This window comes from Schistocerca cancellata, chromosome 2 (genome assembly GCF_023864275.1).
Source record: "Schistocerca cancellata isolate TAMUIC-IGC-003103 chromosome 2, iqSchCanc2.1, whole genome shotgun sequence".
NCBI lineage: Eukaryota > Metazoa > Arthropoda > Insecta > Orthoptera > Acrididae > Schistocerca > Schistocerca cancellata.
The window spans coordinates 784,902,887-784,921,840 of NC_064627.1; the positions used below are offsets into that span (position 1 = coordinate 784,902,887).

Below are 18,954 nucleotides of genomic sequence, written 5' to 3' on the forward strand. Positions count from 1 at the left end.
AACGTAGACAGTGTATGCAGCCATCTATATAAATATCGAACATTGCAGAATGCTGCTGCATATTTATAAAAAACATAAGCTATTTTAAGAACCATCCAGAAATGATAAATACTAAATAACAAATGATTGCTGATGGTTGGGTTTGAAATTGTGATGCGCAGCATGCCAGTCAGTGAAGCTAACCCCTACACTACACAGCTGGTGGCAGTATCAGTCATCAGTATATTTCAACAACAGTGACAAGGAAAGAAGCAGTTTCCATCATATACCATGTTGATGACTGTTCTCCTACTGCACCACAGTTGCCAAAATATGGTGAAAGAAGGGTTTGATTCAACATATTTTCTGATTTTTACAATTATTGTTGAAGCAGTATTAACAGACCAGACTCTCACATAAAGACATTTGCTAGTAAGACACTAGATAATGCATTTTGGATAATGGTTTTCACCCCTGTAGCCTTCCATGTGCATTTATCCGTCACTGTAGTGATGTAATATTAAAGATAATTTCATGATAAAAAGAAACTCTTAGACAACATTCCTGTCCTGTATTTATAATCCCTGTAGCTTGAGCTATATTAATATGTTGCCAATGAATTTTTGTACAAAGAAAAAATTGCATGAAATCTACAATACAAGGAAAATCGTTGCACAATCATGGCAAACTATAGCATACTTCTACTAGGGCTGCATTTTTTAAAATCAAAATTTGAGGTAAAGTTTAATGTTCTTTTGTGTCAAACCAGATAATGTGATCCGATACTGACATCACATGGTCTTTTTTAGTCCCATGTTAATGATTAATATTATTCAAATGCTCTTTGTGGAGGCACAAATTTTAACATGTAATATAGTTGCAAAACAAGAAAAGAAAGAGATAAATCACTTATCCAAGATGGACCTCTGATAACAATTGAAACAGAGACATACTGTAATTAGTGGATATGGCTTGGCTAAAACAGAGGCTAAATTATATGACACAGAATGCTCAGTAATATAATTACACTGCTGGCCAGTAAAATTGCAGTACACTGAAGGCAGTCTGCAAGAAACATCAGATTATCATGAATTTGCTTGCTTGGACATGTGATTATCATGTACAGCCACATAACTTGGAAGCAGTATCATTCTGAACATTCTGTATAGTACAGTGAAGGATTATGCAGTGGGTTTCTCATTTAGAAATTATTTTTTAATGTTGGTTGTTTGTTATGTTATTCCTCTTGGATGAAGGAGAAACATCTATCACCAGGTGTTGAAATACAACAATGGCAGGACTGTGATTTATTGTAACTGCAGTTTGTTGTTCCACAATGTTGCTGCTAAAAATGGTCGGGATTCCATGACTGCTGTGCAAATATCGAATAATGGTGAGGAGGACCATATTCAGTGCCGTGAAAAATCTGAATGCCCTCATGCAGTTAGTGCTCAAGAAGTCAGTCAAAAGAGATGAGGCAATTAAATAATGAGACTGGTACTACAAAACATTTTATGGATCAACAATTACATTACAAAGCTCATTACCTTCAATTTACTCTCCTTGCAATCCTTACAATGCTCCATACAAATTTTCCATTTTTCAAAGCATTGCTGAAAGTGCTTCTGTCAGCTTGTTGAGAACCTCTGTCACTTTTGCTTTCACCATTTCCACACTGTCAAACCTTGTCCCCTTATGTGCCGATTTCACATTAGGAGATAAACAAAAGTCACAGAGGGCCATGTGGCGCAAATACAGTGAGTGGTCCAACATAGTGATGCCGTATTTGGAAACATCGCCTTTACAGACAAGGTGGAATGGGCTGCACATTGTCTTGGTGAATTGCCCAGGACTTGCTGTTCCACAAATTGGGTCTCTGTTTCTCACTCACCCCCAAAGGGCAGTCACAACCTTGGCTTAATAATGTTGATTGACCTTTTCACCTTTGGGGACTCACTGAATATTGATATTTTCATAGTTGCACACACAGAGACAGTAAAAGAGAGAGAGAGAGAGAGAGAGAGAGAGAGAGAGAGAGAGAAAAGAAAGCATCATAACTTTGAAATTTGATTTGCTCTTTTTTTTGCCATGGTGAAGTTGAATTCTCACAGTGCATTGAATGCCACTTTGTATCAGGATTGTAAGCATAAAAAAGATTCATCACTAGTAACTACTTGACTAAAAATTCTGGATCATTATCAATGTTGTTTAAAAAAGGCAGACAACATATTCGTTCTTGATTTCTTTTGTTCTGGAGTGAGAAGTTTTGGCACCATTTTTGTGCAAGCTTTGTGGATACTGAATGATTCATGCAAAATCTGACTAAACTTTCTGTTAATTCTTGAGATTGCAGCAAGAGCCCGATCACTGAGACAGTGATTTTCACAGATCAGTTTACCAATTTTCTCAATGTTACTAGCCATTTTTTATGTTGACCATCGTCCAGGGTGAGGATCATCTTCAGTTGTTTCACATCCCTCCTCAATCTCTTTGAACCACTTCAAAAATATTCTCTTCTGTTCCACTTCCTTTAATGTGGTATGAACCCCTGCAGCAGATTTCCCCAGTTCCATGAAAAACTTGAGGTTAATTCATTGCTCCATTCAAACACTTTGTTTTTTCTGCCAAGATGCTTGCACAAAGACTTTAACAGATGATTGCTACAATACGACTGAGCAGTATGTAACCATGTCCATGAGCTCAGTATGGGGGAGGCACCAACTGACACAACATGTTCTAACTTGTTGTGGTGTGCTGGCTTTTATGCTTGTAGCAGCACCATTCCAGTTATTTAATTGCCACACTTCATATTGTTTGCTTGGATGCCACATCTTGTATCTTGAGTCAGCAAATTGACTTTTTATGCTACAAACAAGTATTTATATAAACCATTTGATGACATATGGAGTACTGTGCACTGATGATGATGCTGATTTTGGTTTGTGGGGCACCCAACAGCATGGTTGTCAGCACCTATACAAATTCCCAATCTTTTCACTGTCCAGTCTCACCATTTTCCCGAATGATGAGGACAACACCAACTCCCAGTCCCAGGGTGTAGAAAATCCCTGACCTGGCCGGGAATTGAACCTAAGACCCTGTGATCCAGAGTCAGCAACACTAACCACTAGACCATAAGCAGCAGACTACTGTGTACTGTCAGCACAGAGACCATTGTTGTGGCTCCTCTTGGCGCAACACCAGAGAAAGGAATTCAATGGTGTGCCCAACAACACTGAGCATGATGTTCTTACCCGAGTGTGGAAGCTTCAAGGAGGACATGATTACAATTTTCATTTTCATATGGGTCCAACACTTGGTGTGATAGTATGGACAGCCATTAGGTACACAACACATTCACTCTGATTTTTCATAGCTAGTAATTTCAGATGTATTAAGGTTAATGGCTGTGCTGTATCTTTGAGGTCTCCATTATGTTACCTTTCAACAGGATAACACAAAATTGTATATTACTCATACTGTCTGGATCTGTCTTTGAACAGACTGTTTAGTCTGGCCAGCAAGTTCTCCAGATCTCTCACCCATTCAAAGCCTACAGTCATGTGTTTCCATTAGACTGGCACACCATCACTCATGAGCCACTATGATTGATGAAGTCTAGCATAGAGCTGAAAAAGCAATGAGTGACATACCCATGTCTATCGTCCACACTCAGTTTTGACTTGGAGCCCAGCAGCAGGATTGGAGCCATTGTTGCTGCCAGAGGTGGCAGCTCTGTGTGCTAAATTTCACTTCCTACCCCAAAATGACACACAAATTTAATCATGCACACAGCAAGTAAAATTTCAGTGTTTGCTCTTCTTCATTGTCAAGAAATTTTAGTGGCCAATTGTGAAGTGAATGGTCAGTTTAACAGGGTAGGTTTTGGGTGGAGCAGTGGAAAGTAGTGGAATGACTCAGATATGTATCCATAACTTCATTTCATGAAATAGATTCATTATCTGTTGTCAAGTTCTTTGTCAGGTGATTGTGTTTCAAATCTTCTGTGTGTCAGCATAATTACTGTGTATGTTGTATTTTGTGTGTCCATTGATGATGACAGATCAGTTGTATTTTGCTGAAAGATACTGAAAAGTAGCTAACATGTTTATGATGTCACCTCAGAAGATTTCTGTTCAGATACATCATATGACATACACAGAAAGTTTGTGGCTCCTATTCCGGTAGTGACACAGGCTTTGAACAAGCTTTCAAACTGGTGTGTTCTGGCAGTCTTGAATATAGCCATATCTTCTTCCATGCACCATTTTGCAGCATTATGGGTGCTGGTAGATTGGTAGATAGATCAACCATTGCAAGCCCATGATACCTCAATAGTAAGTGGTTACAGTTTTATCACGTTCTGTAATGAATTATGAGCTCATTTCCTTCATTGTACCTCCTAACTCATAAAATCCCGCACCTCCCTTTCTATAAGATTTATTGGGGATTAGGATTTGTTTTATTTGTGTGGTAGAAGGTGGAAGAAGCCACTTTTAATGGTAAGAGAAAGACGCAGCGTAACATGTATGAAGTTGAAGCACACTCGCACTGTTGCCAAATTAATACATCCAAAATTTCCATCTGTGTTATGTAAATTCCTCAGGTGATAGGCTTAACTACTGGTCATTTACATTTGAAGCCTGTTATACATACCTTTGTGGTGTATGGGATAAAGCCTTCCATATTTGAAGGTACAATGGTAAATTATAAATGGTATGAATAAATGTATTGTTTGTTAGAGGAGAAATGTTTTAAACACTTAACACTTTTTGCAGTTCAGTGAACTGGTCATGAAATTTATATATATCAAAGTGACATTGTTATTTCTCAGTAGTATCAAATATGAAACTAATTCCCTAAAAATACTATAAGTTCTGAAAATTTAAATACATGTACCCATAGCCACAAATCCGCATGTAGCTTTACACTCAAGAATCACCCAAAATTTCGTTACATTGTTATATAAAGTCTATTATGTAGTGTCTCTCAATCTCACCAGTATTTGTCTCTCCTCTATTCATCCTATAAAAACAGTTTTATGAGCCAGGTACTTGAATAACATTCAGGTACACAATCAACATTGTTTATAATGAGAAGATCCATATTCTGTCAATTTGTTACCAAGACCATTCCTCCATCCATACTAACAAAAATAATATGCTTCTTATATTAACCATTCTTGCTCCTATTTGTCTTGAGCATCAGTCACTTCCTCCATGAAGATTTTAACTTCATTAACTTGTCTTTTTTCATATTACAAGCTTACACTAATGTGCTTGATAAATCTTTAGTTTCTGTTCTACGTAGTTTGCAGCTTAGAGATACAGTGTTTATTAAATATTTTCCTTAAATGTTGCAACCATTAGCTACAAATAGTATTCAACTACGGAAAAACTGATAAATAGGTTGCTTATAGCAGCACAGTCGCAACTAATTTGCAGGACTCCTCCATATCTATGTTTCAGGTGCCCAGGTTTGTAAATATGGATTTAGGAATTAAGCATACTCTCTGGCCTTGCAAACCGTTAGATGTTGACTTGAGTTTTTTGCTTGGTTACATCAAACATGGCAGTATCTTCCCTACCCGCCAGTCATTCTTATCATCTCCACATCTCTCTCTCTCTCTCTCTCTCTCTCTCTCTCTCTCTCTCTCTCTCTCTCTCTCTCTCTCTCTCTCTCTCTCCCCCTCTCCCTCCCCTCCCCCCTCCCTTTCTCTCTCATCTTTTCCAACTATCTTCTCATTCCACTGTCTTTCCTGCTCCAAAACTGCATCAGTATGCTTCAACTACAAAATTTGCATAACCTTCTAGACTTTTTTCATCTCTATTTCCTTATTTCTCTCCTATTTAAGTCTCTCCCTTTTAGTGATGCACTTGTTTGCTGTCTGTGTGTACATTTTTCTCTTGAGTTTGAAATAAAAACTCCCATTATGTGTTACTAAAATAAAGATTCACATGCATGTGCCACTGAACAGTACCCAATTGCTCATAAAGATTTGTAACTTAATTATTTTCTTGATGGGGAAAATTAAGAGTTTGCTACACAATAATTTGATATTAAAGTAATGGATGATTCAGTTATTCAAGTTTTCATTACTCATAGGCATTATAGATATTCACTCACCTTTATAGAATCAACAGTGGCTTGCAGAGATATCCGAAAGAACATTGGCTGACACAAATATGTTTGTCTGTAAAATTGGTCAGTTCTGCTATAATACTAACTCATGAGCTGTCAACACATATACATCCGGAAATAAATTCTTTTGATTCAGATGTGCTTTGCATATTTGTATTTTGTGCTGCAGCCTGATAGTAACAATAAAAAAAAAGAAAAACTGCTTAGAAGTAAAAATTGTTTCATCCAGTGACATCATTCAAATCGATATTGCTTCCATTGTGGTTGCTAAATAATTCTCACACTTCCCAGAAATCAGTATAAGTCATGATTTCCTAGAAAATTGTGAATTTCTTGAAAAAGAATGAGGCATTCAGTTTGTGCTTTTGTGCCATATCAAATGATGCGTGCATTTGGTTTCAGATTTATGCTGTTTGACTCTTTGCCTTTACAGGTTTTATTGCTTCTTAATTTCAGCTCAAATTTTATTTGACAGACTCAGTTATGATTTTTTTTCTGACATTATAATTATGTTTGGTGATCTCATTTTATGTTTTTGACGCACCCCCAGGGGCTAACATGGCCAGCTATGTATGCCATTGTAGGCCACTGGATACCTGCTGTTGAGAGGAGTCGCTTCATGTCTTCTTTCCAAGGTTATTATTTTAATATTACTCAATGGGACACATATAGGAGATCTATAGATGCTTGATAACATACTTACTTTGTCAGCTTTACATATTAAACACATACCATTGCAGTTAATATATTATCCCAGTAATAGTATTGCTAACTTGATTAATATTTCATTGGTAAATTGTGAAATAAAATGAGAATTATATTTTTGAAAATAAATATAAAATTCATTATGCTAAGTTATTTCCTTATAAGCGATAATAAATAATTTTAGATTTGTTATTATCACCAGGGTTCAGCTTTGGCATTGGATTAACATATCCCTTATGCGGATTCATCATTGCCCACTTTGGATGGAGAGCAGTGTTTTACACAACTGGAAGTATTGGGGCTCTGTGGTGTATACTCTGGTGGCTGCTTGCTTTTGATACTCCAGCAAAGCATCCACGGATTACTTCTGCAGAAAAACGTTACATAGAGTCCAATGTTGGAAATACAGTTGTAGGTGACAAGGTGAGTATTGTGCACATAGTAAGTGTACAAATAATATACAATAATGTGCATCTGAGATAAATTTCAGAGACTGTTATGTAATCAAACAGATATAATTTATGAAATTACTTTTTTAATTTTTATAGTATATTTTATATGTTTTCTTATAGCATGTGTTAAATTAATCAAAGGATTTATGTGAAGACATTGTTTTCAACTCCGACTGACATATAGTTCTTGCATTTGGTACTTTACCTTCTTTCTAAAATAGATCTTCAAGGTTTTCAACTTCCTGTAGGAAACAATGTTCATACAGAAAAATATTTCTTAATATTTCCCCCTTAAAAAGTAACAACATAAGAATTTAAAGTGATCATAGACCTGTAAGATGTAGATGAAATATATGGAAGTAGAAAGAAACAAACTCATTAAAGAGAAAGGCAAAAATGTAGATTATGAAATTTATTTTAAGAGTAGAAAGAAGTAGCAGACTGAATCAAGCAACTAGTTCATCATTTTAGGAAATGAAAATTTTGTAGGCATAAATGAAAGGGGCAACTATTTAACACGATAGCCACACAAACAGCAAAAGATGTAGCAGGTGCACAAAAAAAAAAGGAAATAGAGAGGGGCAGCAAAAGAATAGAAGATCTCAAATGAAATGAGGCAGTCATAAAGAGCAGGTGAAAGATTCAAGCAAACAATAATAGATACAAGTTGAAAATATGCTGAACTGCTAAATTATAATTATTTACTGTCTCCTTACCAGTAGATTCTTAGTGAGTCACTGTGAATCCAACATTTATTTACACCAACCACCTCATACCTATTGCCTTGCAGCCATGAAACACCAAATTTCTTATTGTCTGTTACCAAACCCACCATTTCCTTCCTAGTCATTTTGGCCAACCACATTATGGCCCATAATTATTTCTTCTTTGAAGCCAAGATTTACAAAAAATAAGGGGAAACTGTCATCAGTACCCACGTGTCATCATCCTGTGCAAACTTGTTCCTGGGTCATCTAGAGGAATCCTTCCTATCCACTCAATGCCTGAAATTTCTTATCTAGTTTAGATTCATTGATGACATCTTCTGTACTTCAGAACCTCAGCATGTACTTCCAAATCTGCTTCTGTAGATTCTTATCATCTCATTGAGTTACCTTACTGGATATTGATCTCAGGCTCTCAGATGGCATCACAAAAACCTCTGCCACTTCAAATATTCCAACAACAAACAGTGGCTCCATTTCGAGAGGTGTCACCTATTCTACATCAAAAAGTCTGTTTTATAAAGTCCTGCTAATTGTGGGCACATCTGAATTGGGAAGCAGGAGTTAGACAAACATGCAGGTAACCTTGATACAGCATTTCCAGGCAGACAATAGCCTGCCCAGCTTCTCCAGAAATAGACTTTCTTTGCCATCCCTTCCCATGACACCAGTGAAGCACTGTAAAGCAGTCTCTGACCAGTACTCCTGTTATCATTTAATATCACTCAGCATAGAACAACACAATAAAGTCTTTCATCAGGTCTTGGCTACCACATCTCATGCCATGAGGTAAGGGATATTGTACCTGAAATCTAATCCTCATCATCCTGAGTAGTAGTTTTATATACCCACCCACAACCTCTAACTGTAATCCAATCATATGCATTTCATGACCTATAAAATGCTGTGACGTGTAAAAGTAACCATATTATATAAGTCATCAGCTTTGCTGCAATTACTGAACAACATTCTTCATAAAGATGATAATTAACTAGTTATTTACTCCCTTGCATGACCCATACAGACGCATTGCTACAAAACACAATACAAATGTTGCAATAGTTGCTTTAGCACCCTTACCATGTGGATCTCTCTCCACCCTCTAATTCGAGCACCTGCTCCCATTAACTACATAGGTAAGGTCTGTACTCTAGCATGTAGTTCAATGTTGGTATCTCAAACAGAAAAACCATCCAAGCAGGAATTCAAAAGCCAAGTGGTACTGACCTCTCACCATGTGATCCTCAGCCAGTTGGTGTCATTTGATGCAGATACAGATGGGCATGTGGCTGGCACACCACTGTACTGGCTGTTGTCAACTTTTGTGACTGAAGCCACTACTTCTCAGTCAACAGTGCTTGGCAGATCTGGACGGTCAGCCATCTTAGTGCTAGCTTTGGTGATCTGACATGAAACTTCAGTTGATCATCACTCCACTCCATTACCCTCACTTTTCCTCTGTTGACATTTTCCACACCACTCCTCCCTGTCTGTATCTTGAAAGTACGTTCATGTTTTATACTCCCCCCCCCCCCCCCACACACACACACACACACATTCAGTTTTCTGAATTACCTATTCAGTACACCTTTTGCTATTTCTACTGAGAGCCATTTGTCCCCTCGTCTATCAAGTCTCTCCTGTCCCTCCTTATCACAGACAGTCATTAAGCGTTTGGGTTTCTATGTGCTTACTTGTGTGTGAGAGTGCATATTTAAGAAAAAGAGTAGTAGCACCAGCGAATGATGGGAGTGGCAACTGTGTGGGGGTAAGGAGGAGGCTGAGGTGGGGAGGGGCAGGGGTAGTATAGTGGGGATGATGGACAGTGAAGTGCTGCAGGTTATATGAAGGGCAGAGGGGAGGTGGGGGGAGGGGGAAGTAGTGGAAAAGGAGAGAAATAAAAAGACTGGGTGTGGTAGTGGAATGACAGCTGTGTAGTGCTGGAATGGGAACAGGGAAGGGGCTGGATGAGTGAGGACAGTGACTAACAAACATTGAAGCCAGGAGGGTTACGGGAATGTAGGCTGTATTGCAGGGAAAGTTCCCATCTGCGCTATTCAGAAAAACTGGTGTTGGTGGGAAGGATCCATATGGCACAGGCTGTGAAGCAGTCATTGAAATGAAGGATATTATGTTTAGCAGCATGTTCAGCAACAAGGTGGTCCACTTGTTTCTTGGCCACAGTTTGTCGGTGGCCATTCATGTGGACAGACAGCTTGTTGATTGTCCTGCCTACATACAATGCAACACAGTGGTTGCAGCTTATCTTGTAGATCACCTGACTGGTTTCACAGGTAGCCCTGTCTTTGATGTGGTAGCTGACGTTAGTGACCGGTTTGGAGGAGGATGTGGTGGGAGGATGTATGGGACAGGTCTTGTATCTAGGTATATTACAGGGGTACGAGCCATAAGGTAAGGGATTGGGAGCAGGGTTTGTGTAAGGATGGATGAGTATATTGTGTAGGTTTGGTGGATGGCAGAATACTACTGTGGGAAGGGTGGGAATGATAACGGACAGGACATTTCTCATTTTAGGACATAACAAGAGATAATCAGAACCCTGGCAGAGAATCTAATTCAATTGCTCCAGTCCTGGATGGTACTGAGTTATGAGGGGAAAGCTCCTCTGTGGCCGGGTGATTTGATTTTGGTAGTTGGGAGACTGTAAAGATAAGGCACGGGAGATTTGTTTTTGTATGAAGTTAGGAGGATAATTACGGTAAGTGAAGGCTTCAGTGAGACCCTCGGTATATTTTGAGAGGGACTGCTCATCACTGCAGATGCGATGACTACAGGTGGCTAGGCTGTACAGAAGGGACTTCTTCATATGGAATTGGTGGCAGCTGTTGAAGTGGAGATATTGCTGATGGTTAGTTGGTTTAGTATGGATGGAGGTATTGATGTAGCCATTTTTGAGGTGGAGGTCAACATCTAAGAAGGTGGCTTGTTGGGTTGAGTAGGACCAGGTGAAGCAAATGGGGGAGAAGTTGTTGAGGTTCTGGAGGAATGTGGATAGGGTGTCCTCACTTTCAACCCAGATAGCAAAGATGTCATCAGTGAATCTGAACCAGGTGAGGAGTTTAGGATTCTGGGTTTTTAGGAAGGATTCCTCTAGATGGCCCATGAATAGGTTGACATAGGATGGTGCCATTTGGGTGCCCATAGCCATACCCCTGATTTGTTTGTAGGTAATGCCTTCAAAGGAAAAGTAATTTTGGCAGAGGATATAGTTGGCCATGGTGACTAGGATGGGGTTTGCTGGTTTGGAATCTGTCGGGAGTTGGGAAAGGTAGTGTTCAGTAGTGGTAAGGCCATGTGCATTAGGAATGTTAGTGTACAGGGAGGTGGCATCAATAGTGGCGAGCAGGGCACCATGTGGTGAAGGGACAGGAACTGTGGAGAGTCAGTGGAGGAAATGGTTGGTATCTTTTATATAGGAGGGTAGGTTCTGAGTAATAGGTTGAAGGTGTTGGTCTATGAGAGCTGAGATTCTCTCAGTGGTGGCACAGTAACCAGCAACAATGGGGCATCCTGGGTGGTTAGGTTTATGGACTTTAGGAAGCATGTAGAAGGTAGGAGTGTGGGGAGTGGTAGGGGTGAGTAGAGAGGTCGACTTAGAGGGGAGGTTCTGGGATGGGCCTAAGGATTTGAGTAGTGACTGGAGATCCTGCTGGATTACTAGAATGAGGTCACTGTGGCAAAGTTTTTAGGTGGAGGTATCTGACAGCTGGCAGAGTCCTTCCACCAGGTAATCGTTGTGGTTCAAAACAACAGTGGTGGAGCCTTTGTCCGCAGGTAGGATTATAAGGTCAGTATCAGTTTTTAGATGGTGGACTGCAGTTCTTTCTGCAGATGTAAGGTTAGTTTGCATGTTGAGGGATTTGTGGAATGATGGTGAGGCAAGGTTTTAGGTTAAGAAATTCTGCAAAGTTAACAGGGGGTGGTTTGGGGGCAGTGGGAATGGATCACAGTTGGATGGAGGAGTGAACTGAGTTAGGCAAAGTTAAATATTGGTCTTTGGTTGAGTCTGATTGTTAGGGTTGGTGGAGAAAAAGTGTTTCCACTTTAGGGACCAAGAGAAGGTGAGAAGGTCTTTAACAAGTCATGCATGATTGAATTTGGGAGTGGGGCAAAAGGTGAGGCCTTTGGAAAGGACTGATATTTCGGTGGGAGTAAGGCTTCTGGACGAAAGGTTCATGACTGTGTTGCAGGTCTGTGTGGAGAGCTCTTTTAGGTGGTTTTGTGCATGTTGCTCATGTTCCTGCAGGGCAAGAGTTTGTGTATGTTATGGGTTCTAGGAATTTGGGATTGCATAGCAGGAGAATTTTGCAGTTGGAGAAAAGGTACTGCAAGGAGGTTTGGGCTTGGCTGATATGGTTTTGCAGGACTATGTCGGTGAGGTCTAAGGATTGGCGGAATCTGAACAGGTGAAGGTCATTGTGGAAGGAGGGGTGGCAGCCAGAGATAGGTAATTTGATAGTAAGGCCATTAGGGGGGATTCCATGAGCCAAGCAACAATGCAGGAACAGTATGTGGGACTAGGATATGGCTAGGGATAAGAAAAATTTTCTGTATTGATGCAGATGGAAGGAGGGAGGTGTAAAGGCAACAACTCACCAAATAGTTTAGGCACTGATTCACCAATACATATATAATCTGGAGTAAAATTGTTTCTGGCTTCGACACAAGTCTTCCTTCAGAGCTATAGAGTACAAATACACAAACATATATCTGCATGGCTGCATGATCACTGCTGATTACATTGTGTTTGCACTGCAGGTCAGGGTGAAGTGGATGAGGGAAGAAAAGTAGTGGAGTGGGAGGAAGAGTTGTTTATGTGCCTATTAACAACAATTATAATTTATGATGATGGGTAAACAGTACATTAACAGCAAAGAGAAAACTGTACAAGCATTTGAAGATTTATGTACATGTTTGTAAATTTCAAGAGATGAATCAGAAACACAGACAGTTAATAATGAAAATAAACACATTCTTTAACATTACCATATGTGATTTATAAAGTCATTAGAAATATGATGGAAGAAAAGGATTTATAAATATATAGTGTTTAAATACATGTTGGTAATCTTAATCCTCATCTCATTTTCATGGCAGCTTAAGACCACATCCTAGACCAGGCTTTAAACTAAAATTGAAACTCATAGCTACACCTGTTTAATATACTGAAGAAGTCTTGTGTCCAGTTTTATATTTCCAGTGTGCCACATTTGTTTGGATGGAAGAGTCTTTGTCTGTAGATTTTATGAATGACAATTCAGTGGATAAATATTATACACTAATGTGCTTTGAACTTTAGTCATTGCTTTTGCTTGCATGATTAAATGTTAACTGAATTAATATATTTTCTTTGTGTGTGTGTGTTTTGTTTTGTCCACTCTCATTAATTGCACAAAATTATAAATCATTAACCATAATAACTATAATTCTATAGTGACAGTTTTGTTCTAATGATGAACTTTTCCTGTCTCCTTCCTCCTACTATTTTTTCTCCTTTCCCTGTTTAATGTTTTATTTTATGTTTTTCAGTTTAATTACATTCTTCTTAGTTTAAAGTTAATCCATTTTGTTGTTTTTTTTTAAATTTGAAATTACTTTTATTTCTCCTTTCCTGTGGTGCTTGATTTATTTGTTTCAGGGCTTACCAGTACCATGGAAAGCAATTTTTACATCATTACCAGCATGGTCTATAGGAATTACAACATTCGGACGCATATGGGTTCATTACACATTCATTATTCCAGGACCACTCTATATGAAGACTGTTTTAGGTTTCAGCATACAGAAGGTGATCAAAAGATAGTACAGTGTTTTATAAAATAGTTAGTGGTAATCTCTGGTAATGTACCCAGTCATGGATGGAAGAAAGGGAAACTGTTTGGTGGAGGGTGTGAGGACAGCAGATTACCTGAGATTGAGACAAGGATAGTTTATTATTCATGAAAATTACAAGTTATGAGCCTATATATTGTATTGCTGTATCCAAGTAAATATAGTACACTGATGATTTAGCAACTTATTCCACTCTTTGAATCTTTATACCACTCTCATGAGACTGAAAAAAGTAGAAGCATGATATCTGGTGCAAATTTCATTTTGTTTCTGTTGTTAAGTACAATAGTTGCTTGCAGATTGGGATTTCACAGTTTTACAAACAGATCGCCTTCAGCAATCTATATACGCTAAAAATATGTGTGTGTGTGCATGAGAGCGAGTCTGAGTGAGAGGGGGGGATAAGTCATGAGTAATTTGGACCAAACTATGTGCAAATGTCTTAGTGCCAGGAAACAGTTGACTTGGGGTTAGACACTTTTGTCCTATCTGTGGAGATGAGGGACAGGAACTGGTGGCATGTGCACTTAACAGTGGAACCCATGGAGCAATTTCAACCAAACTGTGTACGAATGTGATTAACTATTTTGGAAACACTGGGAGGGAAAAGGAGGGTGGGTGAATTATGCTACTATAGTGCTGTCAGGACTGAATGAGGGGGGGGGGGGGGTTGGAAAATGGTGACATGCCAAAAAAAATGACCAATACTAACATCAAATCTATAGTTTATGGTGCTGCTAGGCTGATGGGTGATGGTTCTGACAACATCACATGCTTAAGAAAGAGGATGTAAAATGATGGCGTTGTGTCCAAATGATGATTAGATCATTAGGCACAGAGCACAAACTCAGCTTTGGGAAGGAACAAGACCATGTTCTATACAAAGCAACATTCTGGTAATTACCATAAGTGATGAAGAGAACCGCAGAAAATCTGAATCTTGATGGATGGACAGTAATTTGTACCACAGTCCTTCCAAATGTAAGTGCAGTGTGCTACCAGCCACTCTTGACAAGGCTCTGTGTGTATTTATTAAATACACAGCAAGTGATCACAAGCAAGAAAGAAAATGTATAATTGGCTGATGACTGGCATCTACCATCCACTTCACAGAAATCTGTCACAAAGTTATTTTAATCACAGTATAGTGCCATCCAAGAAGGATTCAGAGTCTTTGGCTGATTGGTGACAGTCAGAATGACATTTTGCCTGTAGTGGTAAGTAGATGTTATGGTATAAACACACTCATGAGAAAGGAGACTTGAAATTTCCCAGATTTGTCTACTGAGGAACAAATAAGAAAGCTGTCAAAATTTTTATCAACCATATTTTGGATATTATTCCCATGCTTGAAAATTTTATGTTATATGCACTTGGAAGAAAGCACTTCTTCTTGTTCATATATTAACATTATTTGTTCTCATGAGCTTACCTAACCAAAATTTCCATTTATCGTAGTATAAGCTGAATTTAGATGTGCCCCTTAGCCAAAATGTATATCATATGCATGCTTTTTTCTGTTTAGTCACACTGGTATCTCATTTCACAATATTTCACACTTTTACCTGCCTGCATGCTTTACTCCAAAAATAAAACTCCCTTTAAACATTAAGATATCAGACCAAACAGTCATGGTGCATGGTCATCAAGGTACATCACATCATATGATAATTCAAGTATTAAACTTGATTTAAGTGTAATACCAAGCACTTTGACTTTACCACTTGTCTTAATAGTTATATACACTCCTGGAAATGGAAAAAAGAACACATTGACACCGGTGTGTCAGACCCACCATACTTGCTCCGGACACTGCGAGAGGGCTGTACAAGCAATGATCACACGCACGGCACAGCGGACACACCAGGAACCGCGGTGTTGGCCATCGAATGGCGCTAGCTGCGCAGCATTTGTGCACCGCCGCCGACAGTGTCAGCCAGTTTGCTGTGGCATACGGAGCTCCATCGCAGTCTTTAACACTGGTAGCATGCCGCGACAGCATGGACGTGAACCGTATGTGCAGTTGACGGACTTTGAGCGAGGGCGTATAGTGGGCATGCGGGAGGCCGGGTGGACGTACCGCCGAATTGCTCAACACGTGGGGCGTGAGGTCTCCACAGTACATCGATGTTGTCGCCAGTGGTCGGCGGAAGGTGCACGTGCCCGTCGACCTGGGACCGGACCGCAGCAACGCACGGATGCACGCCAAGACCGTAGGATCCTACGCAGTGCCGTAGGGGACCGCACCGCCACTTCCCAGCAAATTAGGGACACTGTTGCTCCTAGGGTATCGGCGAGGACCATTCGCAACCATCTCCATGAAGCTGGGCTACGGTCCTGCACACCGTTAGGCCGTCTTCCGCTCACGCCCCAACATCGTGCAGCCCGCCTCCAGTGGTGTCGTGACAGGCGTGAATGGAGGGACGAATGGAGACGTGTCGTCTTCAGCGATGAGAGTCGCTTCTGCCTTGGTGCCAATGATGGTCGTATGTGTGTTTGGCGCCGTGCAGGTGAGCGCCACAATCAGGACTGCATACGACCGAGGCACACAGGGCCAACACCCGGCATCATGGTGTGGGGAGCGATCTCCTACACTGGCCGTACACCACTGGTGATCGTCGAGGGGACACTGAATAGTGCACGGTACATCCAAACCATCATCGAACCCATCATTCTACCATTCCTAGACCGGCAAGGGAACTTGCTGTTCCAACAGGACTATTCACATCCGCATGTATCCCGTGCCACCCAACATGCTCTCGAAGGTGTAAGTCAACTACCCTGGCCAGCAAGATCTCCGGATCTGTCCCCCATTGAGCATGTTTGGGACTGGATGAAGCGTCGTCTCACGCGGTCTGCACGTCCAGCACGAACGATGGTCCAACTGAGGTGCCAGGTGGAAATGGCATGGCAAGCCGTTCCACAGGACTACATCCAGCATCTCTACGATCGTCTCCATGGGAGAATAGCAGCCTGCATTGCTGCGAAAGGTGGATATACACTGTACTAGTGCCGACATTGTGCATGCTCTGTTGCCTGTGTCTATGTGCCTGTGGTTCTGTCAGTGTGATCATGTGATGTATCTGACCCCAGGACTGTGTCAATAAAGTTTCCCCTTCCCGGGACAATGAATTCACGGTGTTCTTATTTCAATTTCCAGGAGTGTATTACTTTGTATTACAGTGATCAATATTACCACAGATCTTGTTTAATGTAACCACTCAGAGACTTAGTGAAGCAATTCATGCCTAATGAAGCAGATGTTCTGTCAGTGAAAACTTTCACTTATGCTACATTAAGATTAATTAAAAGATAGTATTACTGGCATGTAACTACCACAGTAAAAATACAGATATTATGGTTTCACTGTATAGCCCTTATAACAATATACCTTCAGTGTTTTAAAGAAAGAGGTTTTCATTGTTTTTCTTTCAATCTAAATGTTTCAGAATGGTTTGCTCTCTGGCGCACCCTTCCTCTGCAGTTATGTCTCGTCAGTATTTTTCTGTTATTTTGCTGATGTTTTGGTTACTCGGAAGATTCTTTCTTTGACAAATGTTCGGAAGCTTTTCACTGCCATGTGTGAGTATTGTTACTTCTTGCCATAACTGAATAAAACAGTGAATGGATATAAGTTGTAAATTGCTGTTGTATACAGAAATTAGAATAGTTACTGAAGCAAATTATGTAATTTGTACAGCGATACATTTATAGCAATATTGTGAAGCTATTTAAAGATGACAAAATATACAATAATAGTCATATGTTATGACTTCAGGATGGTCACACCAGCACTCATCTTACTTAGAAACTGTGATGCATTCATAACATCAGTTTTAACAAGTCCTACAGTTACAGCACCAAATAGAACAAACAATATTATTTGTTATGAAATAAGAAGATGTGCACACAAGTATTCTATTGGACTTTATTTTTATTATTTCTGCTGTCTACAAAAGCAGCTTATGGATAAAGCATAGGGCAAGTCAGTTCATAAGTATGCAGGTGAATCAGATTTCGATACATATTTATTTAAAATCACAAACAATACATGTTGTACATTTATATATTTTTATTTATTAGTCCATGAGATCTTATGGGTACATAGAATGTATGGTAAGACATTGGATACCATTTAACCCAACACTGTTTCTATCACTATAAAATATCATCAATTACTTATGGTTATGATATTGGTTATTGGTACATTGTTATTATTAGTTCAGAGCTTACACTACTACTATGGTTTCAATGCATTATCTATCAAAGGACTCTATCAGGCTATAGAAGCAGTAGTCAGTTAGATATGCCTCCACTGCAACTCTGTATCCTGCAATGCTGTTTACTGAGTGCATGTTGTTTGGAGAAAAAAAAAATACCTAGAAAATAATCAAACTTGCACAACTTTATTTAGGAGAGCTTTGTTTTAGTACATCTTCATTTTCGAGGAAGAGTGCAGGATTTTCATTCACATACTGCTTTATAAATACTAAGATTTCATATATATATGCAGGCATGGAAGTGGAAGGTTTTGCATTTTTTTGAAGAGATTTTCTGTGTATGGTGTCTTCCATGATTTTTTTTTTTTTTGCATTCTAAATAGCTTAATGTTGTTTGGAGAAGCTCCCAGAAAATGACTCCATACTTCAGAAGGGACTGAACATTTGCATAGCATAGAAGAAAATTACAGAGGTATACATGTAATGTTCTGCAGCCATTGTTAAATATTTCTGTTACTACAAAGTTATTCTTTTTCCCTTTTTAGCTCAGATAATTCCAGGACTACTTGTCCTAGCAATTGGATACTTAGGCTGTGAGATAGTGTTGGTACTGATTGCTTGGTTTCTTGCTGTTACCCTTATTACAGCATCTTATGCTGGTGCAATGGCTAATGTGGTAGATATTGCACCAAATCTTGCTGGTAAGTAGTGTATGCAAATACTGTGATACTGATTTAACATCATTTTGCTATTTTTGTGTTAAACATGTGTGCCGGCCGCGGTGGTCTAGTGGTTCTAGGCGCTCAGTCCGGAACCGCGCGACTGCTACGGTCGCAGGTTCGAATTCTGCCTCGGGCATGGATGTGTGTGATGTCCTTA

The 18,954-nt window shown here is 39.6% G+C and overlaps 1 protein-coding gene across 4 annotated transcripts in view; it reads left to right on the forward strand.

The window, feature by feature from the left end:
* LOC126162638 (sialin-like) overlaps positions 1 to 18,954 on the forward strand; it is a 437,975-nt gene that overhangs the window by 401,808 nt on the left and 17,213 nt on the right. For 3 of the 4 annotated variants that reach the window (XM_049919268.1, XM_049919269.1, XM_049919271.1), the window contains 5 exons: positions 6,671 to 6,755; positions 7,028 to 7,248; positions 13,662 to 13,811; positions 17,305 to 17,437; positions 18,621 to 18,776. In XM_049919268.1, coding sequence (XP_049775225.1) covers positions 6,671 to 6,755; positions 7,028 to 7,248; positions 13,662 to 13,811; positions 17,305 to 17,437; positions 18,621 to 18,776 — 745 coding nt within the window. The remainder of the gene's footprint in view (positions 1 to 6,670; positions 6,756 to 7,027; positions 7,249 to 13,661; positions 13,812 to 17,304; positions 17,438 to 18,620; positions 18,777 to 18,954) is intronic. The other variant, XM_049919270.1, reaches the window with a different exon arrangement.